Below are 27,813 nucleotides of genomic sequence, written 5' to 3'. Positions count from 1 at the left end.
GGTACAGATACAATGGGAGGCTGATCGACGCCCGGGTGCGATCAAGGGATGGCTCCCTATTGGTCAACCACGTTATGTATGCCGATGATTTGGTAATAGCTGCTCATTCAGAAGAGGAGTTGGAGACGCTGCTGCTGAGACTGGAGCGTGCCACTAAGAGGTGGGGCCTTACCATCAGCCCCACCAAAACTAAGCACCTGCCTGGGTATTTTGTACCATCGGGCACTCCGCCCCCACAACTCCCAATCGGTGATGGGGCAGTTGTGGAGAGAGTGGAGAGTTTCCCATACCTGGGCAGTGTGCTCATGACCGGCTCCAGTTTATCAGCAGAGGTCTCACTCCGAATCAGTCGAGCGGCAATATCTTTTCATCGGTTGCGTAACGCTGTGTGGAAGCTACCTGGTCTGTCGCTCCGCACGAAGCTTCAGGTCTTCTCGGCCACGGTCATTCCCTCCCTTCTCTATGCTTGCGAAACGTGGACCCCCCTAGTGGAGCATCTTCGCCGGTTGGAAACATTTAGGCTGGCCTGCCTACGATCCATCCTGGGTTTAACCAGGCTGGATTGTGTGAGGAGCTCACAAGTCCTTGAAAGATCTGGGCAAAGTCCCATCAGTGAGCTCCTCCGGCAGGCAAGGCTGCGTTGGCTGGGTCATGTAGCCCGCATGCCCAGCCACCGCATGCCTAAACAGCTTTTGTTCGGCCGGATCGAGGGGGCTAAACGGGCGCGGCACGGGCTAGAGAAGAGATGGAGTGATGTGGTACAGGAGGACGTGGAGCTGAGTGGACTTGCCGATGACTGGTACCAGCGGTGTCAAGATCGGCCTCAGTGGAGGAGGCTCGTGAAGGACGCTACTGGGCAGTTGGAGGCAGTCGCCCTCCAACAACAACGGAGGGCGGAGGAGCGACGCTCACAACAACGAGCGGAGCGCCGGGTGGCTAAAGCACAGCAAGTTGGCACAGTAGGGGGCACAGGTGGTGCATCAGCCAGTCATCTCGGTCATCTCGGTCAGTCGACCCGTGGCACCTGGGTCTGCCCCGTGACCTCCTGCCAGCGGGCGTTCGACACTTCACGTGGCCTCAAGGTGCACATGGCCTGGCACAAGCGTCGTGGTGACGTCACCGCCACTTAGTGGCGAATGGCGGTTGTTGTTGTTGTTGTGTGTCTGTGTGTGTGTCTGTGCGTGTGTGTGTCTGTATGCGTGTCTGTGTGTGTGTCTGTGTGTCTGTGTGCGTGTCTGTGTGTGTCTGCGTGTGTGTCTATGTGTGTCTGTGTGTCTGTGTGCGTGTGTGTGTCTGTGTGCGTGTGTGTGTCTGTGTGTGGGGAGCGGTAGTGTAGCGGTTAGCGTGCTGCGCTATGCACCTGGCGACCCGGGTTCGATTCCCGCTCACGGCAAACACCGGTAACGATTATCTGAACCGGTCCTGGGCCTCCCCTAGGTCGACTCAGCCTGAAATAAGTTTTTGGTGCGGTGTGTAAACATCGCCACTGAAGAGACAAAGGCGGTCGGGCGCGGTGCCGGTCACCCACCCCCTCGTGTACCGTGCTCGCTAACAGCACTTACCCCTACAGTCTGTTAAGGCTATACGGGGGATCTTTATCTTTGTGTCTGTATGTGTCTATGTGCATGCGTGTGTCTGTGTCTGTGGTGAGTCGCCGGATACTTCACGTAGCCCGAACACACCCGTGTAGATACTCTCTAAGCTGGAATAAAATACCCCCCCATCCGCAGTGTCGGATTAAGGTAGTGCCGGGCCTGTAGCATATGTTATAAAGGGGCCTTAAAAAAGAAACACGTACATATTAAAACACACATTTTTTACTTGCACAGTAAAGTAATTGTATTTTTTTTATTTGCTATACAGCCAGATAATACGACAAATCGCTAACCTTAAACATCCAGTCGTTCATAAAAGTTGAAGGTGGTATAGTACTATAGTAATCGGGCAAGTGCAGAATCACTGAACCGGAATTGATAGCATGAAAGCATTTAGCGCGGGGCCCTTGACAGTGCTACTTGGATAATCTGGATTATCCTCGTAGTAAAAGTAGCATACGCATGTGCTACTTTTGCACTGCCCCCCCTCGAGATAATAAATAAATCATAACTATAAAGACAATCGTAATGTAATTTGTACGGCTCATGCATTCGTGCGTGTAAATCCGGCGGTGTTATTCGCCGGTGGCTGATGGGCCGTCCTCTCTCTCGCGCGAGCCAACACAATGCAAAGAATTAAATAAAAATTGCAACTCAGGAATTCGCGCAGCGACTGGGGATGGAACCGATACTGCTTCTGTCTGCTACCTCCAGCGAGTTGCTTGTAAATTCATGGTCCCCTCCACCCCGCCCCCCACTACTCCCCCTTTAATCGAATGCCAATTTCCCCCCCCCTCGCATCTCCTCCTACTTGCATGTACGTGTGTGCGTTGAACTTCTGCCGCGCGTAGCCGACCGTGCTAATGGTGAGATGCGGAGGAAGGAATAACAAACTGGACACACAGCGGCAACAACAACAACAGTTGTAATGCTAAGCTGTACGTGTCAACACGTGGGAGGCTGCGTGCTCACTACTCTATTCGGCTGTTCGTCCACCCAGCACCCACCGACCCCCCCCCCCCATGCCCCCCGCCCCCCATGCCTTAGGGCAGAGCGCACGGATCAAGGTGAGCAGCAACGAGGGGGGGGGGGGGGTAAGAGGGAGGAGGATGCTGCAGCCTAGCAGCGGTGAGCTTCACGGGGAGGGGCTTAAGAGCTTGTGAATGTTGAACTTCCTTCGCGCCGTACGTAGCCAACCGCGCTAATCGGAGGTAAGAGAGTTGGAGTGGCGGGTGAAGAGGGAGGGGGGGCACACACGAGTCACGTGATCTAGGGAAGCTTCCAGCTGATTTGCATGCACCTAGGTGGCCGGCAGGCAGCGGGGGTCGGGGTGTCGTAGGAGGCTTCTGCAGCCCGTCGCGACGAGCTTCACGAGGGATGTGCGCGTGAGGTCGCCTCGCCATCTGACAGTGCGGTTTGGTTTGGCAATGTCGGGTGGTGGTGTGTGTGTATGTGGCCGGCAGTCAGAGCCATTTTCTGTACACCTTGGGGTGCGACAGGGATGTCCTCTGGCTCCAACATTATTTAACATATATTTGACCACGTAGTTCGTGAAGCCTTCAATAGCTGTACCGGAGGAATTTCCATTTGGTACAGATACAATGGGATGCTGATCGATGCCCGGGTGCGGTCAAGGGATGGCTCCCTATTGGTTCACTACGTTATGTATGCCGATGATCTGGTAATTGCTGCTCACTCAGAGGAGGAGTTGGAGACGCTGCTGCTGAAGCTGGAGCGTGCCTTCTCTACGCTTGCGAAACGTGGACCCCCCTAATGGAGCATCTTCGCAGGTTGGAAACATTTAGGCTGGCCTGCCTACGATCCATCCTGGGTTTAACCAGGCTGGATTGTGTGAGGAGCTCACAAATCCTTGAAAGATCTGGGCAAAGTCCCATCTGTGAGCTCCTCCGGCAGGCAAGGCTGCGTTGGCTGGGTCATGTAGCCCGCATGCCCAGCCACCGCATGCCTAAACAGCTTTTGTTCGGACGGATCGAGGGGGCTAAACAGGCGCGGCACGGGCTAGAGAAGAGATGGAGTGATGTGGTACAGGAGGACGTGGAGCTGAGTGGACTTGCCGATGACTGGTACCAGCGGTGTCTTGATCGGTCTCTGTGGAGGAGGCTCGTGAAGGACGCTACTGGGCTGTTGGAGGCGGTCGCCCTCCAACAACAACGGAGGGCGGAGGAGCGACGCTCACAACAACGAGTGGAGCGCCGGGTGGCTAAAGCACAGCAAGTTGGCACAGTAGGGGGCACAGGTGGTGCATCAGCCAGTCATCTCGGTCATCTCAGTCAGTCGACCCGTGGCACCTGCTGGGTCTGCCCCGTGACCTCCTGCCAGCGGGCGTTCAACACTTCACGTGGCCTCAAGGTGCACTTGGCCTGGCACAAGCGTCGTGGTGACGTCACCGCCACTTAGTGGCGAATGGCGGTTGTTGTTGTTGTTGTTGTGTGTGTATGCGAATTGGACATAACGCAATTGAGTGAACAGAACTACGTCGCAGTGCCAGCAGCGATAAGCGGTCGCACGGCGCGCGTAGCAGCATCACGCAAGGCGGGATGCTGCTGGATGCTTCTAGATCCTACCCACGCGCAGCAGCCTTTGTTCGGCCTGCGTACGCAACTCTCGCGTTATCGCGGACTGTGCTTCACCCATAATTTTATTATTATTTATTATGACGGGATTTTTCCATGACGCGGTGTTCTTCAGGAACACAGCTGTACCACGGGCACCGCAGTATTAACCAGGGCGGCCTACCGGATTCGAACAGCGCACCTCTGCCACGACAACAACAACAACAACAAACGGCCGCGCTAACCTGCCAGGGCCCCGCGTCAGCAACATCAACGAGTGACCCCCCCCACCCCCCATCGCCACTCAGTCGCGCGGATTCCTTCCCATGCGCACCCCTCTCACCCGCCGGCTCGGGCCAGGAGCGCACCGCGCGAGTTTCCCACGCCGCATCCTCACGCCTCGCGAGCAGCTGGAAAGTCGTGACCTGGATGCGTCCGATTCTTTTTGTGGCATAGTTATATATTTATTTATAACAGCCCCCCCGCCCCCGCCACACTCCCCCCCCCCCGGCCCCTCCCCGCAGCTGTGGGGTTCGGCGGCACGGGTCTCGCCTTCCTGCTCCGCTTTATCTGTCCGGGCCACGTCGTTGATTTTTGGCACCGCGATCGCACAAAAGGGCATTGAGACCCCCCACCCCCCCACCCCCCACCCCCGTGTAGTCCTTAACAAAACAAAAAACACCCTCGTGTTTGCCGAGAGCAGGCTCGGCAACGCCAAGCGGCCAGCAACGCACAGCGACGATCGAGTGTTTGTCGACTCGAGGAAGGCGGTAACATCACGAGCACTTGGAAGGAGCCCGGACGAAGGCCGGCACGCGACAAGAGGCGCTTGGTGGCCACAGACCACGAGCATCGCCCTTCCCCGCCTGACTGCCTTCGTGTGCCCAGTGCTCATGTTGAGACACCGCACCAGATACTCGTTTGAGGCTGAGTCGACCTAGCCGAGGCCCAGTTTATCCGTCACTGTGATCGGTCGTGAGCTGGAATGGGACTTGGTTCGCCGGGTTCGTGGCGCGGTGCGCCTAACACTGAACCACTTGCTCCCACATACTCGAGAAGGCAACGATTCCACATGGAGCGTTGAACAGACTCTTGGCCAGCACCACGCCAGACCGCCTTTGTCTCCCTAGTGGCGATTTTTTTACACACCGCACCAGTTACTGATTTGAGGCTGAGTCGACCTAGGGGAAGTCCAGGACCGGTTCAGCTATTTGTTACTGATGTTAGCCGTGAGCGTGAATCGAACTCGGTTCGCCGGGTTCGGAGCGCAGCGCGCTAACCGCTACACTACACCTCAATCTACAAATGCAAAGATCCCCCGTATAGCCTTAACAGACTGTTGGGTCAAGTGCTGTTAGCGAGCACCTATGAAGGCCGGCACGGCATACGAGGGGGTAGGTGGTCAGCACCACGCCCTCAAAAGACAAAACACACACTCACATACACACACACATGCACACACTCACACACACTAACTCACACCAACCCCTCCCACACTCCCCCTCTCTTCCACCTCCACAAACCTCCCCCTCCTCCCTCTCCAACGTGGAAGCGGGGATCAAGAGCACCTCGTGTGGTTTGGCTGCGGTGCGCCTAACGGGGATGGCCCAGGGATAACGGAGGGAGCAGAGGGGAGAGAGGGAGGGAGAAGAGGAGAGGCAGGGATGAGAGGGTGCAGAGAGAGGAAGGAAGGATGATAGACGGGGCAATGGATAGAAAGGCAGCGAGATGAATGAGTTTAAAAATATTTGAGAATGTGGTGAGGTAGGGAGGAGAGGGATGGCGGAGAAGGAGGGATGGGGTTAAGGGAGAGGAGGGGAGAGAGGAGAGGGACGATCGGGAGGAGAGGGGTGCACGGATGGGCGTGAATAGCGGGGATGAAAGGCGAGAGGGTGACACGAGGGGGGAGGGAGGGAGTTGTGGAACATCACGCGAGGAATCGAGGCAGAGGACTGGACGTGATGGGAGTCGTTGGTCGATGGGAAATTTTCTTTGGAGCCAAGAAGATGTGAGCTCCCTCCCTCTAACCTTTCCCTATATAAGCTGCCCCCCACCCCACCCACTCCTCACGTCCATTTCAAATTAAAAGTCTTTTTAGATTTTTAGACAATGCTTCGTCCGGTTACGCATTAGATGCCCCCCCCCCCCAAACCAGCCCCCCCTCCCCACCGAGCCCCCGCGACCCCCCGGCGCCACGTGAACAATGCAACACACAGTGCACGTGTGTTTATTGCTGGAGAGTTCACAGAGTATTTTTGTTCGGAAGAAGCCAGGCCTCATTCTCTCAGTCTCTCTCCCGTACACCGACAAAGATATCCAGGGGTTTGATCTTCCACGTAGCTCACGGTCCACCCTTCAACCACATCTACTGCACAAACCGTGGCAGTAGATGCGGATACCCTCATTCACAAAATGGGAACAATTAAAAACTCTACAGTAGTAGCTGTGCCACTGTGGTCATCCAGAACAGACCGTAACAACGTGTAACGACGCAATGACCCATCCGCATATACGAGGGAGACATCGCAAGCGATGGAACAAACTCCGCTGCTCCTGGCTAGACCACCACCTGCATGTGACATTGCAGTCGTTGTTCTGCATCTACAGCAGCAGCAGGAGCCGTACGGAAGACGAAGATGAAGACAAAGATCTTTCGTATAGCTTTGAACAGACTGGTGTTAGCGAGTAGCACCTATGAAGATCGGCACGGTACACGAGGGGGTGGGTGGCCAGTACCACGCCCGGCCGCCTTCGTCTCCCCAGTGCTGATGTTTACACATCGCACCAGGTACTCATTTGAGGCTGAGTCGACCCAGGTGAGGGCCCAGGATCGGTTCGGATATTCGTCGCCGATGTTGACCGTGAGCGGGGATTGAACCCGGGTCGCCAGGTTTGTAATGCAGCGCGCTAACCACTCCACTACCGCTCCCCCCCTGACCCACACGTCACTTGCGTGACAGACACGTGAGCTGCGTGACTGACACGTGGCTTGCGCGACTGATACACGCACGGTCACGTGTTGCGAGTCGCATGTCAGGCCCCCGTGAAGAGAGATGAGGGAAATCAGACTCATGTCATCCCCCACCACTTATTCACCTACCTCACCCACCCACTCACCTACTCCCGTCACCCACCCCCTCACCAACCCCCCTCACCTACCCCCTCACCCACCAACTTACCTACCCCCCTCACCCACTCACCAACCCCCCTCACTCACCCACTCACCTACCCCCCGTCACCCACCTACCCATCCACTCACCTACCCACTCACCTACCCCCTCACCCACCCACTAACCTACCCCACTCACCCACACTCACCCCTATCCACCCGCTACCTACCCCCCTTCAATCTTAGGCAGAGGCGCAGCACTGCAATTGCCCATTCACGCCCCTTGCTGACGGGAGGTCCTCCACTGGAGGGAGCCCGATAGAGGGTCCTAGCGAGGGGTCTTGGGCCTACTCTTCCGAGCTTGCCGGACCTCTTGGAAGTCAGAGGGCGGAGTGCCCACACTTGACCCAACCCGATCCACGTCGCCGTGGTGCAACTACTGCTAACCTGCGGTGCCAATGAGGGGGGTGTGGAGGGATTTCAGAAACTTGCTCGCTGGTTGAGCTGCCGCACCGGGAGAGAGAGCACAGGGAGAGAGCCGCAGGGAAAGTGCACAGGGAGAGAGAGAGCACAGGGAGAGAGAGTGCACAGGGAGAGAGAGCCGCAGGGAAAGTGCACAGGGAGAGAGAGAGCACAGGGAGAGTGCACAGGGAGAGAGAGAGACACAGGGAGAGAGAGCCGCAGGGAAAGTGCACAGGGAGAGAGAGAGCACAGGGAGAGAGAGAGACACAGGGAGAGAGAGCCGCAGGGAAAGTGCACAGGGAGAGAGAGAGCACAGGGAGAGAGAGCCGCAGGGAAAGTGCACAGGGAGAGAGAGAGCACAGGGAGAGTGCACAGGGAGAGAGAGAGCACAGGGAGAGAGAGTGCACAGGGAGAGAGAGTGCACAGGGAGAGAGAGAGCACAGGGAGAGTGCACAGGGAGAGAGAGAGCACAGGGAGAGAGAGTGCACAGGGAGAGAGAGTGCACAGGGAGAGAGAGCCGCAGGGAAAGTGCACAGGGAGAGAGAGAGCACAGGGAGAGTGCACAGGGAGAGAGAGAGCACAGGGAGAGAGAGTGCACAGGGAGAGAGAGCCGCAGGGAAAGTGCACAGGGAGAGAGAGAGCACAGGGAGAGTGCACAGGGAGAGAGAGTGCACAGGGAGAGAGAGAGCACAGGGAGAGAGAGTGCACAGGGAGAGAGAGTGCACAGGGAGAGAGAGTGCACAGGGAGAGAGAGTGCACAGGGAGAGAGAGTGCACAGGGAGAGAGCGCTTGGCTGCGTGGCGGTCTGCAGGTTCCCTGGGAGCTTGCGGAGTCTTTTTTTCTCATCCCAGCTCCGCTACTCTCCCCTACTCCGCTCTCATCCACTCTCCACCACTCTCCCTTGCTCTGATCTCACTTCTGCCTTACTCTCCCCTACTCCACTCTCACCAACTCCATCCACTCTTCTCCGCCTCCCTCGCTTCGTGCGGTCTCGCGGGTTACGCCGAAATTTCAGTCTCGAGACAGCGAAACCTGCGCGTGTCTGTCCGCGTGTCTGTCCGCGTGTCTGTCCGCGTGTCTGTCCGCGTGTCTGTGCTCGCCACCAGGGAGACAAAGGCGGCCGGTGGTGGTGTTGGCCAAGAGCTCCCTTGTGTGCCGGCATTAATAGGTGCTGCTCGCTAACAGCACTTGCCCCAAGAGTCTGTTGATACTATACGGGGGGGGGATCTTTGTCTTTGTATGCGTCTCTGTGTCTCCCCATCTCTCTCTCTCTCTATTGTACGCCACTCTGCTCACCCACCCTTACACTCTCACACCATATCTGTCTCACTCTCTCACTTTCGGAATCGCTCTTGCACTCTTAATCTCTCGATCGGTCACTCTCTCCCCAGTTCCCCTCGTTCACTGCGTATTTGTCTCTCTCTCTCACATTATCTCTGACTATAAACAGGAGGTCTACCATATGTACCCCCCCCCACGCGCTCTCTCACCCTCACACTCTCTCCATCACTAACTCTCCCCCTCGCTGACTCTCTGCATCACTCACACTCTCACACGCCGTCACCCGCACTCTCCATCAAAGACAAATATCCCCCGTACAGCCTGAACACGCCGTCAGCGAGCAGCGCCTATGAAGGCTGGCACGGTGCACAAGGAAGCTCTTGACCAGCACCACGCACGGCCGCCTTTGTCTCCCTAGTGGCGATGTTTACACACTGCACCACGTACTCATTTGAGTGTGAGTCGACCTAAGGGAGGCCCGGAACCGGTTCAGATAATCATCACTGGTGTTGGCCGTGAGCGGGAATCGAACTCGGGTCGCCGGGTTCGTAGCGCAGAGCACTAACCACTGCACCACCGCTCCCCCTTCTGCTATCGCAAACCTCATTCCACTCTCCCCGTCCAAACCACGACACAAACCTCACCACCACCACAACCACCACCACCACCACAACCACAACCACCACCACAACCACCACAACCACCACCGTGAGCGGGAATCGAACCCGGATCGCCGGGGTTCGTAGCTACACTACCGCTCGCCATCACTCACTCTCTCTCTCCCACTCCTCTCACTCTACGACTCTCTCACACTCCATCACTCACTCTCTCCAACACTCTCTCTCACCCCATCACTCACACTCACCATCATTTACTCTCTCTCCCATCCCTCTCACTCTACGACTCTCTTCTCCCTCCATCACTCACTTTCTCACACTCCATCACTCACACTCTCTCTCACCCCTCTCTCTCCCTCCATCACTCACACTCACCATCATTCACTCTCTCACACTCCATCACTCACTCTCTCCAACACTTTCTCTCACCCCATCACTCACACTCACCATCACTCACTCTCTCACACTCCACATCACTCAGTCTCTCTCCCTCCATCACTCAAACTCACCATCATTCACTCTCTCTCACCCCATAACTCACACTCACCATCATTCACTCTCTCACACTCACCATCATTCACTCTCTCTCTCACCCCTCTCTCACACTCTATGACTCTCACTCCATCACTCACACTCTCTCTCACCCCTCTCTCCCTCCATCACTCACACTCACCATCATTCACTCTCTCTCTCCATCATTCACTCTCCCTCCATCACTCACACCACTCTCCAACACTCTATCTCACTCATCACTCACAATCACCATCATTCACTCTCTCTCACTCATCACTCACACTCACCATCATTCACTCTCTCTCACTCATCACTCACACTCACCATCATTCACTCTCTAATCTCTCCTCACTCACTCTCCTTTCCGCTTCCTCTTCCCCTCCCTCCCCTCCCCACCACCGCCCCCTCCCACTTCCTCCACCCCCTTCCCGCGTGCCCCCCCCCCCCCAAAGCTTGCCCTCCCCCCAGGTTTCCACTTCGTTGTGGCAAGTCGCCCCCCTATCTCTATCCGGACGCGTTTCCTCGGGGGGAATGAACACGTGCCCCCCCCCAACTCTACGCCCCCCCACTCTTCCCCCCCCCCCCCACTCTTCCCCCCCCCCACTCTTCCCCCCCCCCCCCACCTCTCTGTCTGCTTTGTCTCTCCCCACTCTCTCTCACACTTAGTCACAATCTCACCTATCTCCTATATCCCCCTCTCCCCGCACTCGATAATCACTCTTCCTCGATCACCCCACGATAGTATCTCTCCCTCTGCTGTCTCGTCTCCTTATCTCCCCCCCACTCACCCCACTTTCTCTCGCTCCACTCTCCTTGCTCTCCAACTAAACTATTGTTTTAATTGTACCAGGTAAGTGCCACTGAGCTATGGACACACGTGATGGCTCAACGAAAGTGCCTGATCGTCGTGTGGAAGTTTATAGCAACAGGCACCTGTTGTGAAGGCCGGAACGGCACGAGAGGGGGTGGGTGGCCAGCACCACACCCGGCCGCCTTTGTCTCCCCAGTGGCGATGTTTACACACCGCACCAGGCAGTCATTTGAGGCCGAATCTACCTAGGGGAGGCCCAGGACCGCTTGAAATAATCGTTGCTGGTGTTGGCCGTGAGCGGGAATTGAACTCGGGTGGCTTGGTTCGTAACGCAGCGCGCTAACCGCTGCACTACCGCTCCCCAATACCGCCTACCAGAGCCTCATGCCACTCTCCCCGTCCGAACAACAACACGTACCACACCACCACAACCACCACAACCACCACAACCTCTTACCGCGACACCAACCCTCAACCCGACATCACCGCCACGGCAACTCCACCAACCCCACCACTCCCCAAACCGAACCGCGTCCGTCGTGACCGCAGTTCGCCTGCACCGTGCACACGAGACGCCGGCCTTCGTCAAGGCAAGGCCCGCGGGCCACTAGCGGCCCCTGGTGGTCTTTAGTGCCCCCCCCCCCACGTGTGGCACCCGACAATCCGCAAAGAGCGAACGCGTCATCATCGCCATCGTCATCATCATCGTGCTGCTATCAAACCCAACAGTGGTTTCAAATGTCCTCTTGTCGGCGAGAGTGACCGCCGCCCCTCCCCCCCATCTGGCGATGGGGTGAGTGCTCTCCTCCCCTAGCTCGTTACGACGACAGCGGCAGCAGCGGCGCTGTGGCTCAGGAGCTATCGATGCTCGCTGCTCGCCATGACGAGAGGGCTTCAGCACACACAGAGAGAGAGCGAGAGAGTTCGCGGAGTTGAATGAGTCCAGACCACAGTGGGAGTACTTGTTGGCACAAAGACTAACATTGGCCATAGACTTAGCATCGCCCGTAGAGTGAAATTGTCCATCGGCTAGAATTGTCCATATACTTAACATTTCCCATAGACTAACATTGCCTATAGACTAACATTGGCCATAGACTAACATTGCCCATAGACTAGAATTGCACATAGACTAACATTGGCCATAGACTAACATTGGCCATAGACTAGCATTGCCCATAGACTTATCATTGCCCATAGACAAACATTTGCCATAGACTTATCATTGCCCATATACTAACATTGCCCATAGACTTAGCATTGCCCATAGACTAACATTGCCCATAGACTAACATTACATCCTTGGAGAGCTCTTTAGTCTTGGCCATGGTGGAGAGTTTGGAATCTGATTGATTGATTGCTTCTGTGAACAGGCGTCTTTTATACAGGTAAAAAGCTGAGATTAGGAGACACTCCCTTTAAGAGTGTGCTCCTAATCTCGGCTCGTTACCTGTATAAAAGGCACCTGGGAGCCAGACATATTTCTGATTGAGAGGGGGTCAAATACTTATTTCCCTCATTAAAATGCAAATCAACTGATAACATTTTTGACATGCGTTTTTCTGGATTTTGTTGTTGTTATTCTGTCTCTCACTGTTCAAATAAACCTACCATACAAATTATAGACTGATCATTTCTTTGTCAGTGGGCAAACATACAAAATGAGCAGGGGATCAAATACTTTTTTCCCTCACTGTGTCTGCGTGTATATATATGCATATCTATGGGTCTCTATCTATCTCTATGGGTCTCCATCAGCGTGTATATATCTATGAATATCATTGGCTCTCGATGGGTTTACTCTGTGGTCGATATACATTGACTTCACTACGGTCAATGCTGCTTCAACTACAACCCCCCCCCTTCAAAATGACACTCAGTTCCATCATCGAAAGATGTTCGAGGCTGGACGGGTACCGGTGGTGAGCAGGGAGTGCTCCTGTCTCCTGGACGTACTGCACGTCTTTGAAATTAAAGAGCTTCATAGACCATCGGATTCCTCCGGTGTGAAGGCAAATTTCGGATCCTGCCAACAGCGTCACCAAGCAAAGGCAACTGGCATCTGCGCAACGCGCCACGTCCCTTCTGGCGAGAGGCAGAGACGTGGGAGTGGAAACGTCGGAAATCTCGCCGAACAACCACGTGGCAAATCCAGGAAACACGTGCGTACGTATGTTGCACTTCTTTCGCACCGTACGTAGCCAACCGTGCTAACACCGTGGACACACGCAGCACAAACGCGAATACATCTCTCTCTTTGTGTCACTCTCAGGGAACTGGGGGTGCCCTTCTACAACAGCAGCTTCGTATGTGGGGTGGTGCCTTACCTGGCTAACAAGCGCCATGGCCTCGCCAACTTCGCCTGTGCTCAAGCGAAGATGGCGGTGTACAGAACGAGGAAAGAGATGCTGCAAGGTGACACTGACGGCTGCTCTGTGCTTCCAGTGGTCAGGGGTCTGCTCAAGGCGCGGCTCCGGCTGGAGCACGCGTACCACACACATGTCGGTGATGTGCGCGTCTTCTTCGAACGCTGGGGAGCCGGAAAAGCCCTCTGTAGCAGCGTGGACGGCACCTTCGTGTTCACCTTCTGTAGCGCTCGCTCGTCACCGTGGCGTGCGCGATGACCACCACCACCACCACCACGTGACTTTTCTGTCGTGTTGTGCGCGCTGCATTTAGCGCCACAGCGCGTGGATTTGTAGCGTTAATTTGTTTGCTGGTGACTTTGTGTATTTCGTATCGGAATCGCCTCCAGTGCTGTTGCTGCTGGCGGCAATAAAAGTTGTTTAAAAAAGTAAAAAAGTCTCTCTCTCTATCTCTGTCACTCGCTACCTGCCCACGCCATGAACAGCGCGAGTCCACGACCATCTCCTACCCGGAGTCACGATCACCTCCCTCCCCTCCCTCCCCTCCCCCCACATCCCCGCACCTCCCCTCCATCCTCCCAAACACCGACCATGAGGGAATTCCTTTCTGTCTGACTCAGAGGCCCCGCCTGGCTGTGCGCGCTGCTGTTTTTGGCCTCGCCGTGACTCTGAGTGCCCGGTGCTTGCCGGGGGAGTGCGGTGGTGGTGGTGGGGGGTGAATGAGGAGGTAGAGTGGAGGGCGGGGTAGTGAGAGGAAGGTGGGAGGGGGGTGAATGGGAGACCCCCGTGAGGCGAGTGTGTGCGCGTCGGTGATGATACTAAGCACGTTTAAGGGGGGCTGCCCCCTAAATGAACACCAGTCTCCAACCCAACCGGTGTGCTGGTTGATGTCCACCAGGCTGTTGTGAACCTGGGGTGCATCTCGCATCAACTGGGGAGGGTGCGAGACGTGGCCAGATTTCTTTAGAAGGTCAATAATCGAAAACACAAATTAAGTACGGGGCGCGTAAGTACAACTACTTTCTTAATATTGTTTTTTTGGGTCAGAAAAAAAAACCTATATTATGAATAATTTTGGTCGCGAAAGCCTACGTGTTAAATACAACTACTTTGTTTCATCACACCTCTATATATGTCTTAACATTGTACATGGTTTGTTTTACGATTGGGAACCCAAGGGGTGCAAGGCTGCAGTAAAGAACCACTGCTTTACACGAACTGCAACCGAAAATGAAAAAGGTCATCGTGTATTCAGTTTCCGTTCTTGCCCGCCGCTAGCGCTCACCCGCCTCGCCATCGCCCCCTTCCCGCTGCCAGATCGCGCAGCAGTCATGCAATCCGCCCGAGACTCGCCCGAGACCAACCTCACTGTTGTACTGTACTTGGAGGCTACCCGCGTGTGGACACGTGCGTGGTTATGTGGCTCGCTGGGTTAGGTCACGAGGGGTTGTCCCTTCGTCGCAGAAGTTCGCGGATCGAATTGCGATGATGGTGATGAGGTGAATATGACAATGAGATGAAAATGATGATGATGGTGATGAGATCAAAGTTATGATGATGGTGATGAGATGAAGATTACGATGGTGATAATATGAAGATGATAGTCAAGATGATGAGATAAAAATGATGGTGATGGTGACATTAAGATGATGGTGATGATCATGATGATGAGATCAAGACGACGGTGATGAGATCAAGACGACGATGATGATGAGATCAAGACGACGGTGATGATGAGATGAAGATGACGGTGATGATGAGATGAAGATGACGGTGATGACCATGATGATGAGATCGAGACGACGATGATGGTGGTGACAGAGACCACGTGACCGAATGGGACTCACCGAGTCCTTTCTCCACGAAGACGACCCTCGACTCGGGGATGAAGTTCTGTCCCGTGAGGTGGAGCTCGTGGCCTCCCGACACGGAGCCGCTCTCCGCGCTCTGACTCTCGATCAGCGGCAACTCCTGCGCCGAGCGCTGGGCTGTGCGTCGTGCGGAGAGGCAGGGAGAGTGGCAGCAAGAGAGGAGCAGAACGGGAGGGAGGGAGATGGTGAGAGGTGGCAGGGAGACGGGGCAGAGGGAGGCAGAAGGCAGGGAGAGAGATGGCAGAAGATGGGCAGAGACGGAGGGAGAGGGTGGGGAAGACGTGTAATTTGTTAAATCACGGTTTCTTCAACAAAGGGCCGAAACGCCAAGCTCAGCGGTCAGCAACAAACAGCACTCTTGAAGGTGTCAATAGATAGCAGATGCATGTAATGAACGTGTGTATGTGTATGTATGTATGTGTATGTGTGTATGTATACGGGGAGTGGTAGTGCAGTGGTTAGTGCGCTGGGCTCCGAACACGGCAACCCTACTCACGGCGAATACCATTGACAATTATCTGAACAGCTTCTGGGTCTCCCCTAGGTCAACTCAGCCTTAAACATCGCCACTGGGGAGACAAAGGCGGCGACTGGGGCGTGGTGTTGGCCACCCAACCCCTCGTGTGCCGTGCCGGCGTTCATAAGTGCGACTCGCTCGCAGCACTTTCCCCCAAAAAACTCTGTTGAGGCTACACGGGGGATCATTGTCTTTGGATGCATCATAGCAAAAAAACGCACCATGTGTGCGACCACACCTCTCACATTGCGTTCCGGCCAACTAGCGACTCACAGAACATTACCACGCACTGTCCACGAAGTGCGTAATTATAGACTCACGGCTGCGTTATAAATAACGGAGTCCCGTGCTTGACATTTGTTACAGGAATGTTTTTTTTACGCCAACGCCAAACTTCTCGCCACTTATCCCGGATCAGTCGGCGGTGAGTCTGTCACGAAGCCGGCACGGGGGCGTGAGCTCAAGCGTCCTGAGCGAGCTCAACTCTTTTTTAAACTTAGGGATTGTTTTTTTTATTGTTCCAGGTCTGGTCCCAATGAGTTATGTAGCTCGTTTTCAGAAGCGACCCGGCCACAATTGTTAGTTCAGCGACAGTGGCGTATCGCGTGGACATTTCTAGCAGCCGAATACTCTAAGCGCGTGGTGATGTTGATTCTAAATGTGCAGGGAAAAACCGAGAAGATCCCGATAAAAAAATTCCACGCGACCACCGGGAGAGAGAGAGACACGCCAACTCCAAATACGCAGCAGCAGCCGTCAGGGTCGGGATCGAACCCACTACCTCCTGTGTACCGGGCGAGGTAGTTAACATCTCTCCAAAGCGTAGAGCCGCCTTTGTCTCTGTCCACGGCGTCTGCTTCTACTGCCGATGCCGCTTTTGTTTACACGCAGCGCGAGGCGCGGTCACTCACAAGGCTGAGTCGACCTAGAGGAGGAGGAAGATGCTCAGATGTTTCAGTTGCAACTGATGACCGACGTGCCTAGGGATCTAACTCGGGTTTGCCGGGCTTCGTCGGGCAGTGCGCTAACACCGCACCAACTACCGCCGTCTCTCTCCCGCACACGCACACACAATGCATACACATACAGCACACACACACACAGCACACACACAGCACACACACAGTGCACACACAACACACACACAGCACACACACAGCACACACACAGTGCACACACACAGGACACACACAGCACACACAGTGCACACACAGTACACACACAGCACACACACAGTACACACACACAGTACACACACAGCACACACACAGGACACACACAGCACACACACAGCACACACACAGCACACACACACATTACACACACATTACACACACAGCACACACACAGTGCACACACAGCACACACACAGCACACACACAGCACACACACACAGCACACACACAGTGCACACACAGCACACACACAGCATACACACAGCACACACACAGTACACACACAGCACACACACAGCACACACACAGCGCACACACAACACACACACATCACACACACAGTGCACACACAACACACACACGCACACACAATGCATACACACACAGCACACACACAGCACACACACAGTGCACACACAGTACACACACACAGTACACACACAGTACACACACAGCACACACAGCACACACACAGCACACACACACAGTACACACACAGCACACACACAGTACACACACACAGTACACACACATTACACACACAGCACACACACAGGACACACACAGCACACACACAGTACACACACAGTACACACACAGCCCACACACAGCACACACACATTACACACACAGCACACACACAGTACACACACATTACACACACAGTACACACACACAGCACACACAAAGTACACACACAGTACACACACACAGCACACACACATTACACACACAGTACACACACAGTACACACACACAGGACACACACACACATGATGGTCAACACGTGGGGTTCTCAGTCACGGCCAAACGGACCCGGTAGACAGATAAATTAGAGAGAGTGGTGACATCACAGCCCCCCGCGCGCAGACAACACCCCCCCCCCCCCCCGGGGGAATGAACCCTTCCAGCAAACGCCATCTACAGAAGCCTTGACATGCCGTGGGAATGTTTCATTCCCTGGAAAGGGGGGGGGGGGTGTAGGGGGGGTGACCATATTTTACTCTCAGAGAAGCGTGGCGAGTGGCGAGCTCGGAATGACACCGAGACGACGACGACGGGAAGAGGAGGAAGCACGTGGAGCCAACGAGCGGATTCCACATCAGAGACGTCAGTCCCAGTGGTGGCTAGGAGATGTTAACTACCTCGCCCGGTACACAGGAGGTCGTGGGTTCCATCCCGACCCTGACGACGCCTGCTGCTGTATAGTTTGGAGTTTTCGTGTCTCTCTCTCTCTCTTTCTCCCCGTGGTTGCGTGGATTGTTTTTGCGGCCCGTCTGGTTTTTCCCTTCCACGTTGAGAATCAACGTGGATTTAGAGCATTCGGCTGCTATACATTTCCACGTGATCGGCCACTTCGTTTGTGGCCAGGTCGCTTCTTAAAAAAAGAGCTATATAGCTCAGTGGGCCTTACCTGGCAAAATGAAAATATCTTTAAAATATTTTGATTTAAAGCTTTCGTGACTGCAGGGATTCATGTTCTTGGTTCTTTCGGTAAAGTCACGTCGAAGGGAAATTAAAAAAAAATATATAAAACAATAAGATTCTCACGACGTTTCGACCGCAACACAAGCAGTCGAAACGTCGTGAGAATGTTATTGTTTAATATTTTTATTATATTATTATTTCCCTCCTACGTGACTTTACCAAAAGAACCAAGAATAGCTTCAAAATAGTTTAAATATTAAGCTTCATCCAGCAGTGGATAATGCCGTCTATTTGCCCAGTGGAAGCCTCGCCGTGAAAGAGTCTCAATACTCTTTCTCGGGATGGTCCTGCTACATTGGGATGGTTGGCCAAGTGCATTACTGAGTGTTGCTCATCGTCATCATCCATGCTCAATCCATGGATGATGATGATGATGATGATAATCAAGAAGTCTCCAAATCAGCCACCAACCCATGCGCTCTTGCGATTTACCAAACCGGCGTGGTGATGATGATCGTGATGATGATGGTGGTGATAATGATGGTGGTGGTGATGATGGTGATCGTGATGATGATAGTCGTGACTATGATCGTGACATTACCTCATTAGGTTCTGTGCGCCGCAAGAGAAACATCGACCCCCCTCCCTCTCTCCATCGACCTCAACCCTCCGCACCCCCTCCCCAACTCTACCACCCACCAAGGCCCCCCCAGCGACCCACCACAACCCCCCCCCCTCCACCACCACCACCACCACGTGCTGGCGAGCCGGTTACGGCTCATCGCGAGCAGTTTGCTGCCGCCGCCGCTGCTGCTGCTGCTAACAAATGACTCCGTAGGGTTTACTCAACGAGTTAAATGTTTTATTTTTGTATATATATTATAAAAAATGTGGGTGCCACGGAAGAATAAAAAATATCACGGGATGGATTGTGCGTGCGTGTGTTGTTGTTGTTGAAACCCACGTGGAGTTCTCGCACACACGTGTGTGCTCGTGTGTGCACGTGTGTGCACGTGTGTGCACGTGTGTGCACGTGTGTGCACGTGTGTGCACGTGTGTGCACGTGTGTGCACGTGTGTGCACGTGTGTGCGCGTGCTCCCAATAACGGTGGGTCCTGGCTACCGGGACCTCCGAGGGTGGCGTCCCTCCCGACATTCCTCATGGGGTGGGTGGTAGGGAGTGGGGGGAGTTGGTGGGGGGAGGGCGGGGTGGTTGAGGTGGTGGGGGGGGGGTATCGTGGGAGGGATATGCCGTGATGCGAGCGCGCGCGCGCTCACGCAGCCGTGCGGGCAGAGGGGGGGGGCGAGAGCGGAGAAGGGAAGCGATGGCAGGGGCGGTGTGGGGTGGGGAGCAGAGGGATGGGACGGACCGGGGGGGGGGGCTGCACGTGCGTGGAGTCACGGCCGGGTCGGCTGGGGACCACACCCCGCGACACACGGGGAGGCAGGAGGGGGTACGGGTGAAGGGGGTAAGGAAGGGGCGGGGGGGAGCGGTGGGACGAATGGTTTGCGCAGTCGTTGTTGGAGGGGCAAGCCGGAAGCGGCTACACGGTCTTGGTGTCAGAATCAGAATCTGTATTTATACTGCACGAGGAGGAATCCGATGAGCCATTACGCTCTTTTTAACAGACGTCCAATAGTCACAGATGCCCAGCAACGTCCAAAGTAACGGAGTCAATGAAAAACACTCACGGCTCTTGATGAGGGCAGGGGCTGCCCCCCCCCAACACCCCCCCTGCCCCCATCCCCCGCTGCCCCCACCCCCCTCTCTCTCGACCCACCCCTCTGCACCCCACCCCTCCCGCAGGAAGAGAACACGTGTAGAGCGCGTGTTTGAGGAGCGCGAGTGCGTGGTGGGAGTGCAGGCGTGGGGAGCAGTGGCGCAAGTGGTTAGCGCACTGCGCTACTAAACTGTACAAACTATTTTCTTCACCAGGTAAAGTCCACGGAGCTAGTAGCTCTTGTCAGGAGGCAACCTGGCCACACGTGATGATGATGATGATAGCTAATCGTGGAATTTGCTGCTATCATAATCATCATCATCACCCCCACGTGGGAATTTATTGCAGCAGGCAAATATTATCGACGCGTGTTGATTCTAATGTGGAGGCGAGGTTAGCAAGAGAGGAGGGACCTGGAGAAGAATCCACGCCACCACCACGGGGAGAGAGAGAGAAGACGCGGGCTCCAAATCTACAACAACAGGCATTGTCGCGAAGGAGGTAACTTCTCCTCGCCACCAGGGCGTTTCACTTCGTGTGGAGTGAATGAGTAGGTGAGTGAGTGGTTGAGAGAGTGGATGGGTGAGTGGGAGGGTGAGTGGGTGAGTGAGTGGGTGAGTGAGTGGGAGAGTGGGTGAGTGAGTGGGAGAGTGGGTGAGTGAGTGGGTGAGTGGGTGGTTGAGTGAGTGAGTGGGTGAGTGGGTGAGTGGGTGAGTGGTTGAGTGAGTGAGTGGATGAGTGAGTAGGTGAGTGAGTGAGTGGGTGAGTGAGTGGGTGAGCGGGTGAGTGAGACTCACAGCACTCGATGGGGATGGATGCGGCCTGTAGGGACAGCACTTTGCCTCCGGGCTGCGGGACGTGGACGCGGAACACGAGACGCACGCGCGTGTTCTTCCGCCCGATGTCCGTCTCCCCCTTGCGCAACTCGATATCCGAGTTGCGCAACTTCAGTATTCCCGCGCAGTCGATGCTGCGGGGGGGGGGGGGGGGGGGGCACGTGGGGGGGGGGGGAGGGGGGTGGTGGAATTGTGAGCGAGACTCATCACTTGAAGTTACATCACTCCGTCACGGCCGTCTGATGCATTTATTGTTTACGTCAATGTCATCGACAGGACGAACATCAGCAGTGGAGTGGCAATGAAAGGCGATGATCACGATGGCACTGATGATGATGATGATCACGATGGCACTGATGATGATGATGATCACGATGGCACTGACGATGATGATCACGATGGCACTGATGATGATGATCACGATGGCACTGCTGATGATGATGATCACGATGGCACTGATGATGATCACGATGGCACTGATGATTATCGTTCGTGCGGCCAATGAAACAGCCGATGATGATGATTACGACGAAGTCGAACATAGCACGGCGAACACTACCAATACATCTGTAACGAAGAGTGGCCGTATCCTGTCATCTGTTACTTCACATTATATATGTAAAATGAAAAAAACATAAAAACAGCTAAATATAATTTTAATGTAATTTTAAACATCCCATCAGCCGTACGGCTCACGATGATGTTATACATTTTTTAAAAATGTAACTTTTTGTTGTTGTTGACAAAACTGACCTGGCCATCATTCCGTTGTCGGGCAGCAGCGGGATCTCGAGCACCTTGGTGCCGTGTGTGAGCAGCTCGTGGCTGCTCGTGCCCACCGCCTTGCCCGTGATGCGGTGCACCTGGTAGAAGGCGTGCGGCCGCAGCAGCCGCTCGTCCGCCGTGCCGATGAACATGTGCAGAGTCAGCGGCTTCTCGCTGTAGCCGTGGAGCTGTGGTGGTGGTGGTGGTGGAGGGGAGGAAGGGGTGAGGGGAGGAGGTGTTGGTGGTGGGGATGAAGGGGTGAGGAGGAGGAGGTGGTGGGAGATGAGGTGGGAGAGAGGAGGAGGTGGGATAGAATGAGGAGGAGGAGGTGGTGATGGTGGTGGTGAGGAAGAGGTTGGAGAGGAGTAGATTTGAGAGATAAAGAGGTGGTGGTGGGAGAGGTAGACGAGGTAGTGGAGAGTAGGGCGGTGGAGATGATGAGGGTCGGGTAGAGGGTATAGGGCAGGTAGAGACGGAGGTGGTGCGGAGGTGATGGAATGGAGGCGGTGGTGATGGGGAGGATGTGGGTAGGGGAGGTAGAGGAGGAGATGGAGAGGATGGAGACGTTGGAGGAGGTGGTGTTGGTGGGGTGGGGGGGGAGTGTGGGCGTGGGGATTTTTCACGGGCCCGCAAAATCCCACATCGCGATCTCATGAATTCTCACCGCCAACTCGCATCGTGTCGTTGCGTAATAACACATCGTGACGTTGTGAGTGCACGCGCTGCGAACCCGGCGCCCCCGAGTTCGATTCCCGCCCACGGCCAACACCAGTGACGATTATCTGAACCGGTTCCGGACCTCCGATAGGTCGATTCAGCCTAAAATTAATACATGGCGCGATGTGTAAACATAGCCGCTGTGGAGAGACAAAGACGGTCGGTGCGTGGTGTTGGCCACCCACCCCGTCGTGTGCCCGTGTCGGCCTTCACAGGTGCTGCTCGTAGAAGTAGGTTTTGACCCTTTCAACTGGTACAAAAGCTGACAACTTTATACAAGGGATCATGTTTGCAATAACCACAACACAAGCAGTCAAAATGCAAACAAAAAGAAACAACTCTGATAATGATATGCACTGTCCTTGAAGTTGATTGGTCCACACCCGAGACAGCTTTTCTTAGAGCCTAGTCTCCACTGATGTTGGACCAGATGACGCCAAAAGGCGTATAAAGGTGTCAAATTTTGTACCAGTTGAAAGGGTAAAAACCTACTACTATATTTTTCCACTGGTAAAGGAGATGTCTCATGGTGCTACTCGCTCACAGCACTTGCCCCGACTGTCTGCTACGGGCTACGCGGGGGATCTTTGCCTGTCGGATCGGTACTAATCGAGCGCGAGCGGAGACACAGAGAGGGAGAATCTTGAATCTGTGCAGCGGTGCTGATGATCCAGGTCAGAGCCGCGTGCCACGAAGGCGCCACTTGTGAAAATCAACGCCGGTGCCAGATTCACGACCAGATGTAGCGCCCTGTGAGTATGCGACGCTAATGATTACGTTTAACTTCCTTCGCGCCGTACGTAGCCAACCGCGCTAATTGAACAATACACTAAAGACGAAAAGCAGTTCCTCAGGGGTTAGCGTTCTAACTTACTTCTGAACCAGCAGCCCGGATGAGTTGCGACCATCCCTCGTTCCCTACGGGCAGCACAACTTCTGTGCGTCGCACATTGATCGACTCTTGATCGATTACAGCTTCGAAAGTGCCGTTTGGTTGCTGACCGCTTGACGTTGTGGGCTTGTCCCCTCCCTCCCCCTAACCTCGGTCATCCCCTCCCCCCTCGCCACAACCATCACCCACTGTGCGCCCCCCCCCCCTTCTCCCCCAGCGGTGTTCACCTTCACGAGGGGGTGCCCCCCCGAAGCAGCCTTCACGGCCCCCCGGCTCCCCTCCGTCTCGTAGTGAGCGCGGTGGTGGGGCCGGGGCTCCAGCTCGACCCGCAGCTCGTAGGGCCCCCCAGTACTGGGCAGCTGCCAGTCGAGGGGGGGAAGTGACGTTACCCTAAATTGGGGGGCGGGGGGGGGGCACACGTGCACACAATCCACATTGATGTGACGAGTTCTTGTCATTGCACTCCAGAGGAGGCGCTGGGGCTGTATGGATGAGTTAAGAGTTGGTGTCCTGCTCAGGTGAGCATTGAGGCATTGGTGCTTATCTCTGGTTTACGGCACTGGTGGTCGTGGAAATTCCACGTTACTATGGCCGGGGTGGGGGAGGGGCGAATTTCGCGGGGAGCACACAAAAGCCTTTCGCGTTATTGGTGGAGGGGGTAGGCGGAGGTGATGGTGATCGTTGTGCTGCAGCGGATGGCAAGTAGATAGATGAGGAGGATGGTTACACAAGGAGGAGGTTGAGGAGGTAGGGTGATGACGATGTTGAACTGGGGGTTACAGATTGCGGGGGGGGGGGGTCAAGGCTGAGTAGTGACGTCAGGAAATGACCGCTGGCTACTGCAGAGGTAACCAATGAACCAATCACTCATCTGCGTCTCTCACCTGAAGAGAGGCGCGTGCGCTCCGCCCACTCCTCCTCCTCCCAGGGCCCCGCCCCCGCTGCCCCCACCTCCCCCGCTGCCCTTTCCCTTCCCCCACGGGAAGGAGGGAGGCACGCAGAGGAAGGGATCCCCGCTCGGTTCCCTCTTGAGCTGCTGATGCTGCTGCTGCTGATGATGATTCTGCGGATGATGATGATTCTGCTGCTGCTGGTGATGTTGATGCATCACGCACGCCGCGCCGTCCTCCTCGTCCCTCCGCGGCGATGCCCTTCTCCGCGCCTTCACGGGAAGGTCCCCGGCCGTGGCGTCTCCGTCGGGGCACGCGGCGAGCGAAGGCGTCGCCGGTGAGCGCGCGCCGTCCTCCACGATGCTGGAGCGCGGCGAGGAGCGCGGCGAGAGCGCCGGGGAGAGCGCGGGGGAGAGAGCGGGAGAGCCACCACCTCCACCACCACCTCCACCACCACCACCACCTCCACCACCACCTCCACCACCACCACGTGCTCCGTAATAAATCTCGGCGCTAGAATAACGGCGCTTGCCTCGAGGTGAAGCCGGGAGGGACACGGGCCCCGTGGCACCACCAGCACCACCAGCACCACCAGCACCACCACCACCAGCACCACCAGCACCACCTCCTGCCGCCAGCATCCCCGGGTAGAGGAACCCATCCTCGCCCCCCGCCACGAGCCGAGCGGGAGCGCCCGCCGAGCGGCGCCGGCCCAGCGCGGCATGGCCGCTCGCCAGCCCCGAGGACGTCCACGTCTCGTCCGCGCCCGAGGCGGCGGCCGCGGTGGCTGCGACTCGAAACCCCGGGGAACCCTGCGGCGACGGTAGCGGCGAGGACGTGTGCGGAGAGCCCAGCTGCTGCTGCTGTTGCTGCTGCTGCTGTTGCTGTTGTTGTTGCTGCTGCTGCTGCTGCTGAAGGACGAGTCGCGTGGCGGCGTCGTTGAGGTCGGCCTCGTTGTCGTCGCACGCGTAGGGGTACGACTCGATGGAGGAGACGTCCGAGATGCAGCTCCGCGAAGAGAGGCTGCTGCTGGGGCTCAGGTTGCTGTGGCCGCTCTCGCGGTACGGGGTCTGGTCCAGGGGCAGGTACAGGTGCTCCGACAGCCTCGGGACAGCTGCAGCAGCAGCAGCTGCGCCACCTCCAGCGACCACGGCAGCCGCGGCGTTCCCGTTGGGGTCACCGCCCGGGTCAGAACCCTCGGCGCCGCTGTGCGTGGCAGGCGCGACGCAGTGCGGTGGGAACGAGGTGATTTGGATGCTGGGGCAGTCGAAGATGGGTGGTGGTGGTTGTTGTTCTGTGTGGCAGCTGCCGTTAGTCGCATGTGGAAACTTGCTATCTGGTTGCTGCTGCTGATGCTGCTGCTGTTGCTGATGATGCTGCTGATGATGATGCTGCTGATGCTGCTGCTGATGATGATGCTGCTGATGGTGATGATGGTGGCTGGCGCTGTCGCGCATCGTTTGTCCCTCGACTTGGTCGAGCCAGGAGGAGCTCATGACGAGGGCGTGCATCTGGGAGACTCTGGAGTCTGGGTCGCTTGAGATCGAGAAACCCTTGCCATGGGACGAGTCGTGGTCTGGAGCTATTGCGGAAGAGGATGGGGGGGGGGGGGGGGGGTCAGAAGGGGGGCAGGGGGGGATGGGACGGCACGGGAAGGGAGTGCAGGAAAAACAGAATTGCAATGATCGAATAACACGGCTTGTCTGATGGATATACTCGCCCCTGGCGTAGCAATGTGGAGTTTCCGCCACTGGCTAAGTGCTGCAAACGGGACATCAGCACTGATGATGATGATGATGATAATAATATTTGCATGTCTACGGTGCTCACTTATAACCTGCACCTCGGCAAACTCTTAAGCGGCTAACGTCATCGCATCTCACTTCATAGAATTCAAGGGGCACCTCCCCCCCCCGTGTGGCAGCTGTCCCTGTGCGGCACGAGGTGACTCGGCCCCTGGGGGGGGGAGGGGGAGGGGCGATGATCGCTGCTGCTGCTGCTATGCGATCCCCAACGGGGGGTTCAGTTGCGGTGTCAATGTTCGGATTTGGCGGCGAGCAAAATAAAAGTTTAAGAGCATCGTGACGCGAGCCCCACAGCGGCCTCGCTCACGTGCATCGCGAGGGAGAGAGAGGAGGGGGAGAGGTTAGAGAGAGATGGGAGAGAGAGGAGGGAGAGAAACGGGAGAGAGAGGAGGGGGAGAGAGGAGGGGTACAGGGGGAGGAGAGACGGGAGAGGAGAGAGCTGAGTTACGGCGCGGAGCTACGAACGCGGAGATCCGACACGGTCGTTCGAGCGGAGGAGACGGAGCGATGGTAACGAGACCGCCAGGGATGGAGGGGGCAGCCCTATTGGGCGAGTGTTTTCATTCAACAGTGGATCGAGCATAGCTGCTGATGTCGATGACGTTGGTGATGACGACGAGAAGTGCACATGCTCACCGCTCTCCCATCGCTTCCTCCCAGATCCTCCAAACCCCTTTAACCCCCTGCCCCTCCCCCTGCCCGCTCCAGAGTTCCATCCTGGACCCCCTTCCTGAGAGTGACTCAGAGCAGCGATCGAGGGGGGCCGGGGGGGGGGGTAATGACTCCAGGCACGACTCGGTGGTGTTCGGGCAATTGTTTTTATTAAATGTCAAGTCGTTGTTTTGCTGCACGTGGAAGGAGACCACGCGGTAGCCGAAGCAAAGCCACCGCGAACCCGCTTGCTGTACTGCCACTACCCCCCCCCACACACCCCCACTGCTAACTACCGGGGCCATCTCGCATTGCGCTGGGAGTTGCACAAATCCCCGTGTGAGCCACCAACCCTTGATTACAAAGCGACGGATCATGCACGGGCGCGCGCGCACGCATAGCCACCACCACCACGCCCGTGACAACCCCATGCCCGCGTGGGCAATGGAGTTGTCACTTCTTTCCCAGTCACTCGAAGGCCCTCGCCATCTCTGTGGGCGGTGGGTGAGTGGTGAGTGTTCGTGGGTGGTGGGTGAGTGGTGAGTTGCCGGTGGGTGAGGGGTGGTGAGCGGCTCTTACCCAGCGCGTGGGTGCGCATGGTCGGGCTGGCTGCGAGATGTCGTCAAGTCGCGAGTCAATCCTGAAATATCAGCAATATCATCAGCATCAGCAACTTCAGCATCAGCAACATCATCAGCATCAGCAACATCATCATCAGCAACATCATCAGCGTCATTGTCATCAACACGGACACCAGTGGCAACACACAAAGACAAAGATCCCCCCCCTCCGTGTAGCCTTTAACAGACTGTTGGGGCAAGTGCTGTAAGCGAGCAGCACCTAGGAAGGCCGGACACGGCACACGAGGGGGTGGGTGGTCAGCACCACGCCCGACCGCCTTTGTTTTCCCTGTGCTGATACTTTAGGCACCGCACCAGGTACTCATTTGAGGCTGAGTTGACCTAGGGGAGGCCCAGGACCGGTTCAGATAATCGTCACTGGTGTTGGCCGTGAGCGGAATATGAACCCGGATCGCCGGCTTCATAGCGCAGCGCGCTAACCACTGCGCCACCGCTCCCCACACACACGGACACACACTGACACACACACTCGCACACACACTGACACACACACACACTCGCACACACACTGACACACACACACTCGCACACACACTGACACACACACACTCGCACACACACTGACACACACACGGGG

The 27,813-nt window shown here is 56.0% G+C and overlaps 1 protein-coding gene across 1 annotated transcript in view; it reads right to left on the bottom strand.

Annotated features, from left to right (window-relative positions):
• Positions 1 to 27,813, bottom strand: part of LOC144723198 (nuclear factor of activated T-cells, cytoplasmic 3-like) — a 46,205-nt gene that overhangs the window by 11,772 nt on the left and 6,620 nt on the right. Inside the window, exons 2-8 of the mRNA XM_078601728.1 lie at positions 27,175 to 27,235; positions 24,634 to 25,721; positions 24,372 to 24,502; positions 23,477 to 23,639; positions 21,629 to 21,828; positions 20,837 to 21,009; positions 15,175 to 15,315 (exon numbers count right to left, since the gene is read on the bottom strand). Of these exons, the coding sequence (XP_078457854.1) occupies positions 15,175 to 15,315; positions 20,837 to 21,009; positions 21,629 to 21,828; positions 23,477 to 23,639; positions 24,372 to 24,502; positions 24,634 to 25,721; positions 27,175 to 27,193 (1,915 nt within the window). The 5' untranslated portion in view covers positions 27,194 to 27,235. The remainder of the gene's footprint in view (positions 1 to 15,174; positions 15,316 to 20,836; positions 21,010 to 21,628; positions 21,829 to 23,476; positions 23,640 to 24,371; positions 24,503 to 24,633; positions 25,722 to 27,174; positions 27,236 to 27,813) is intronic.

This window comes from Lampetra planeri, chromosome 17 (assembly GCF_965212315.1).
Source record: "Lampetra planeri chromosome 17, kcLamPlan1.2.h2, whole genome shotgun sequence".
Lineage (NCBI taxonomy): Eukaryota > Metazoa > Chordata > Hyperoartia > Petromyzontiformes > Petromyzontidae > Lampetra > Lampetra planeri.
This window is presented reverse-complemented; position numbering and strand designations above follow the sequence as displayed.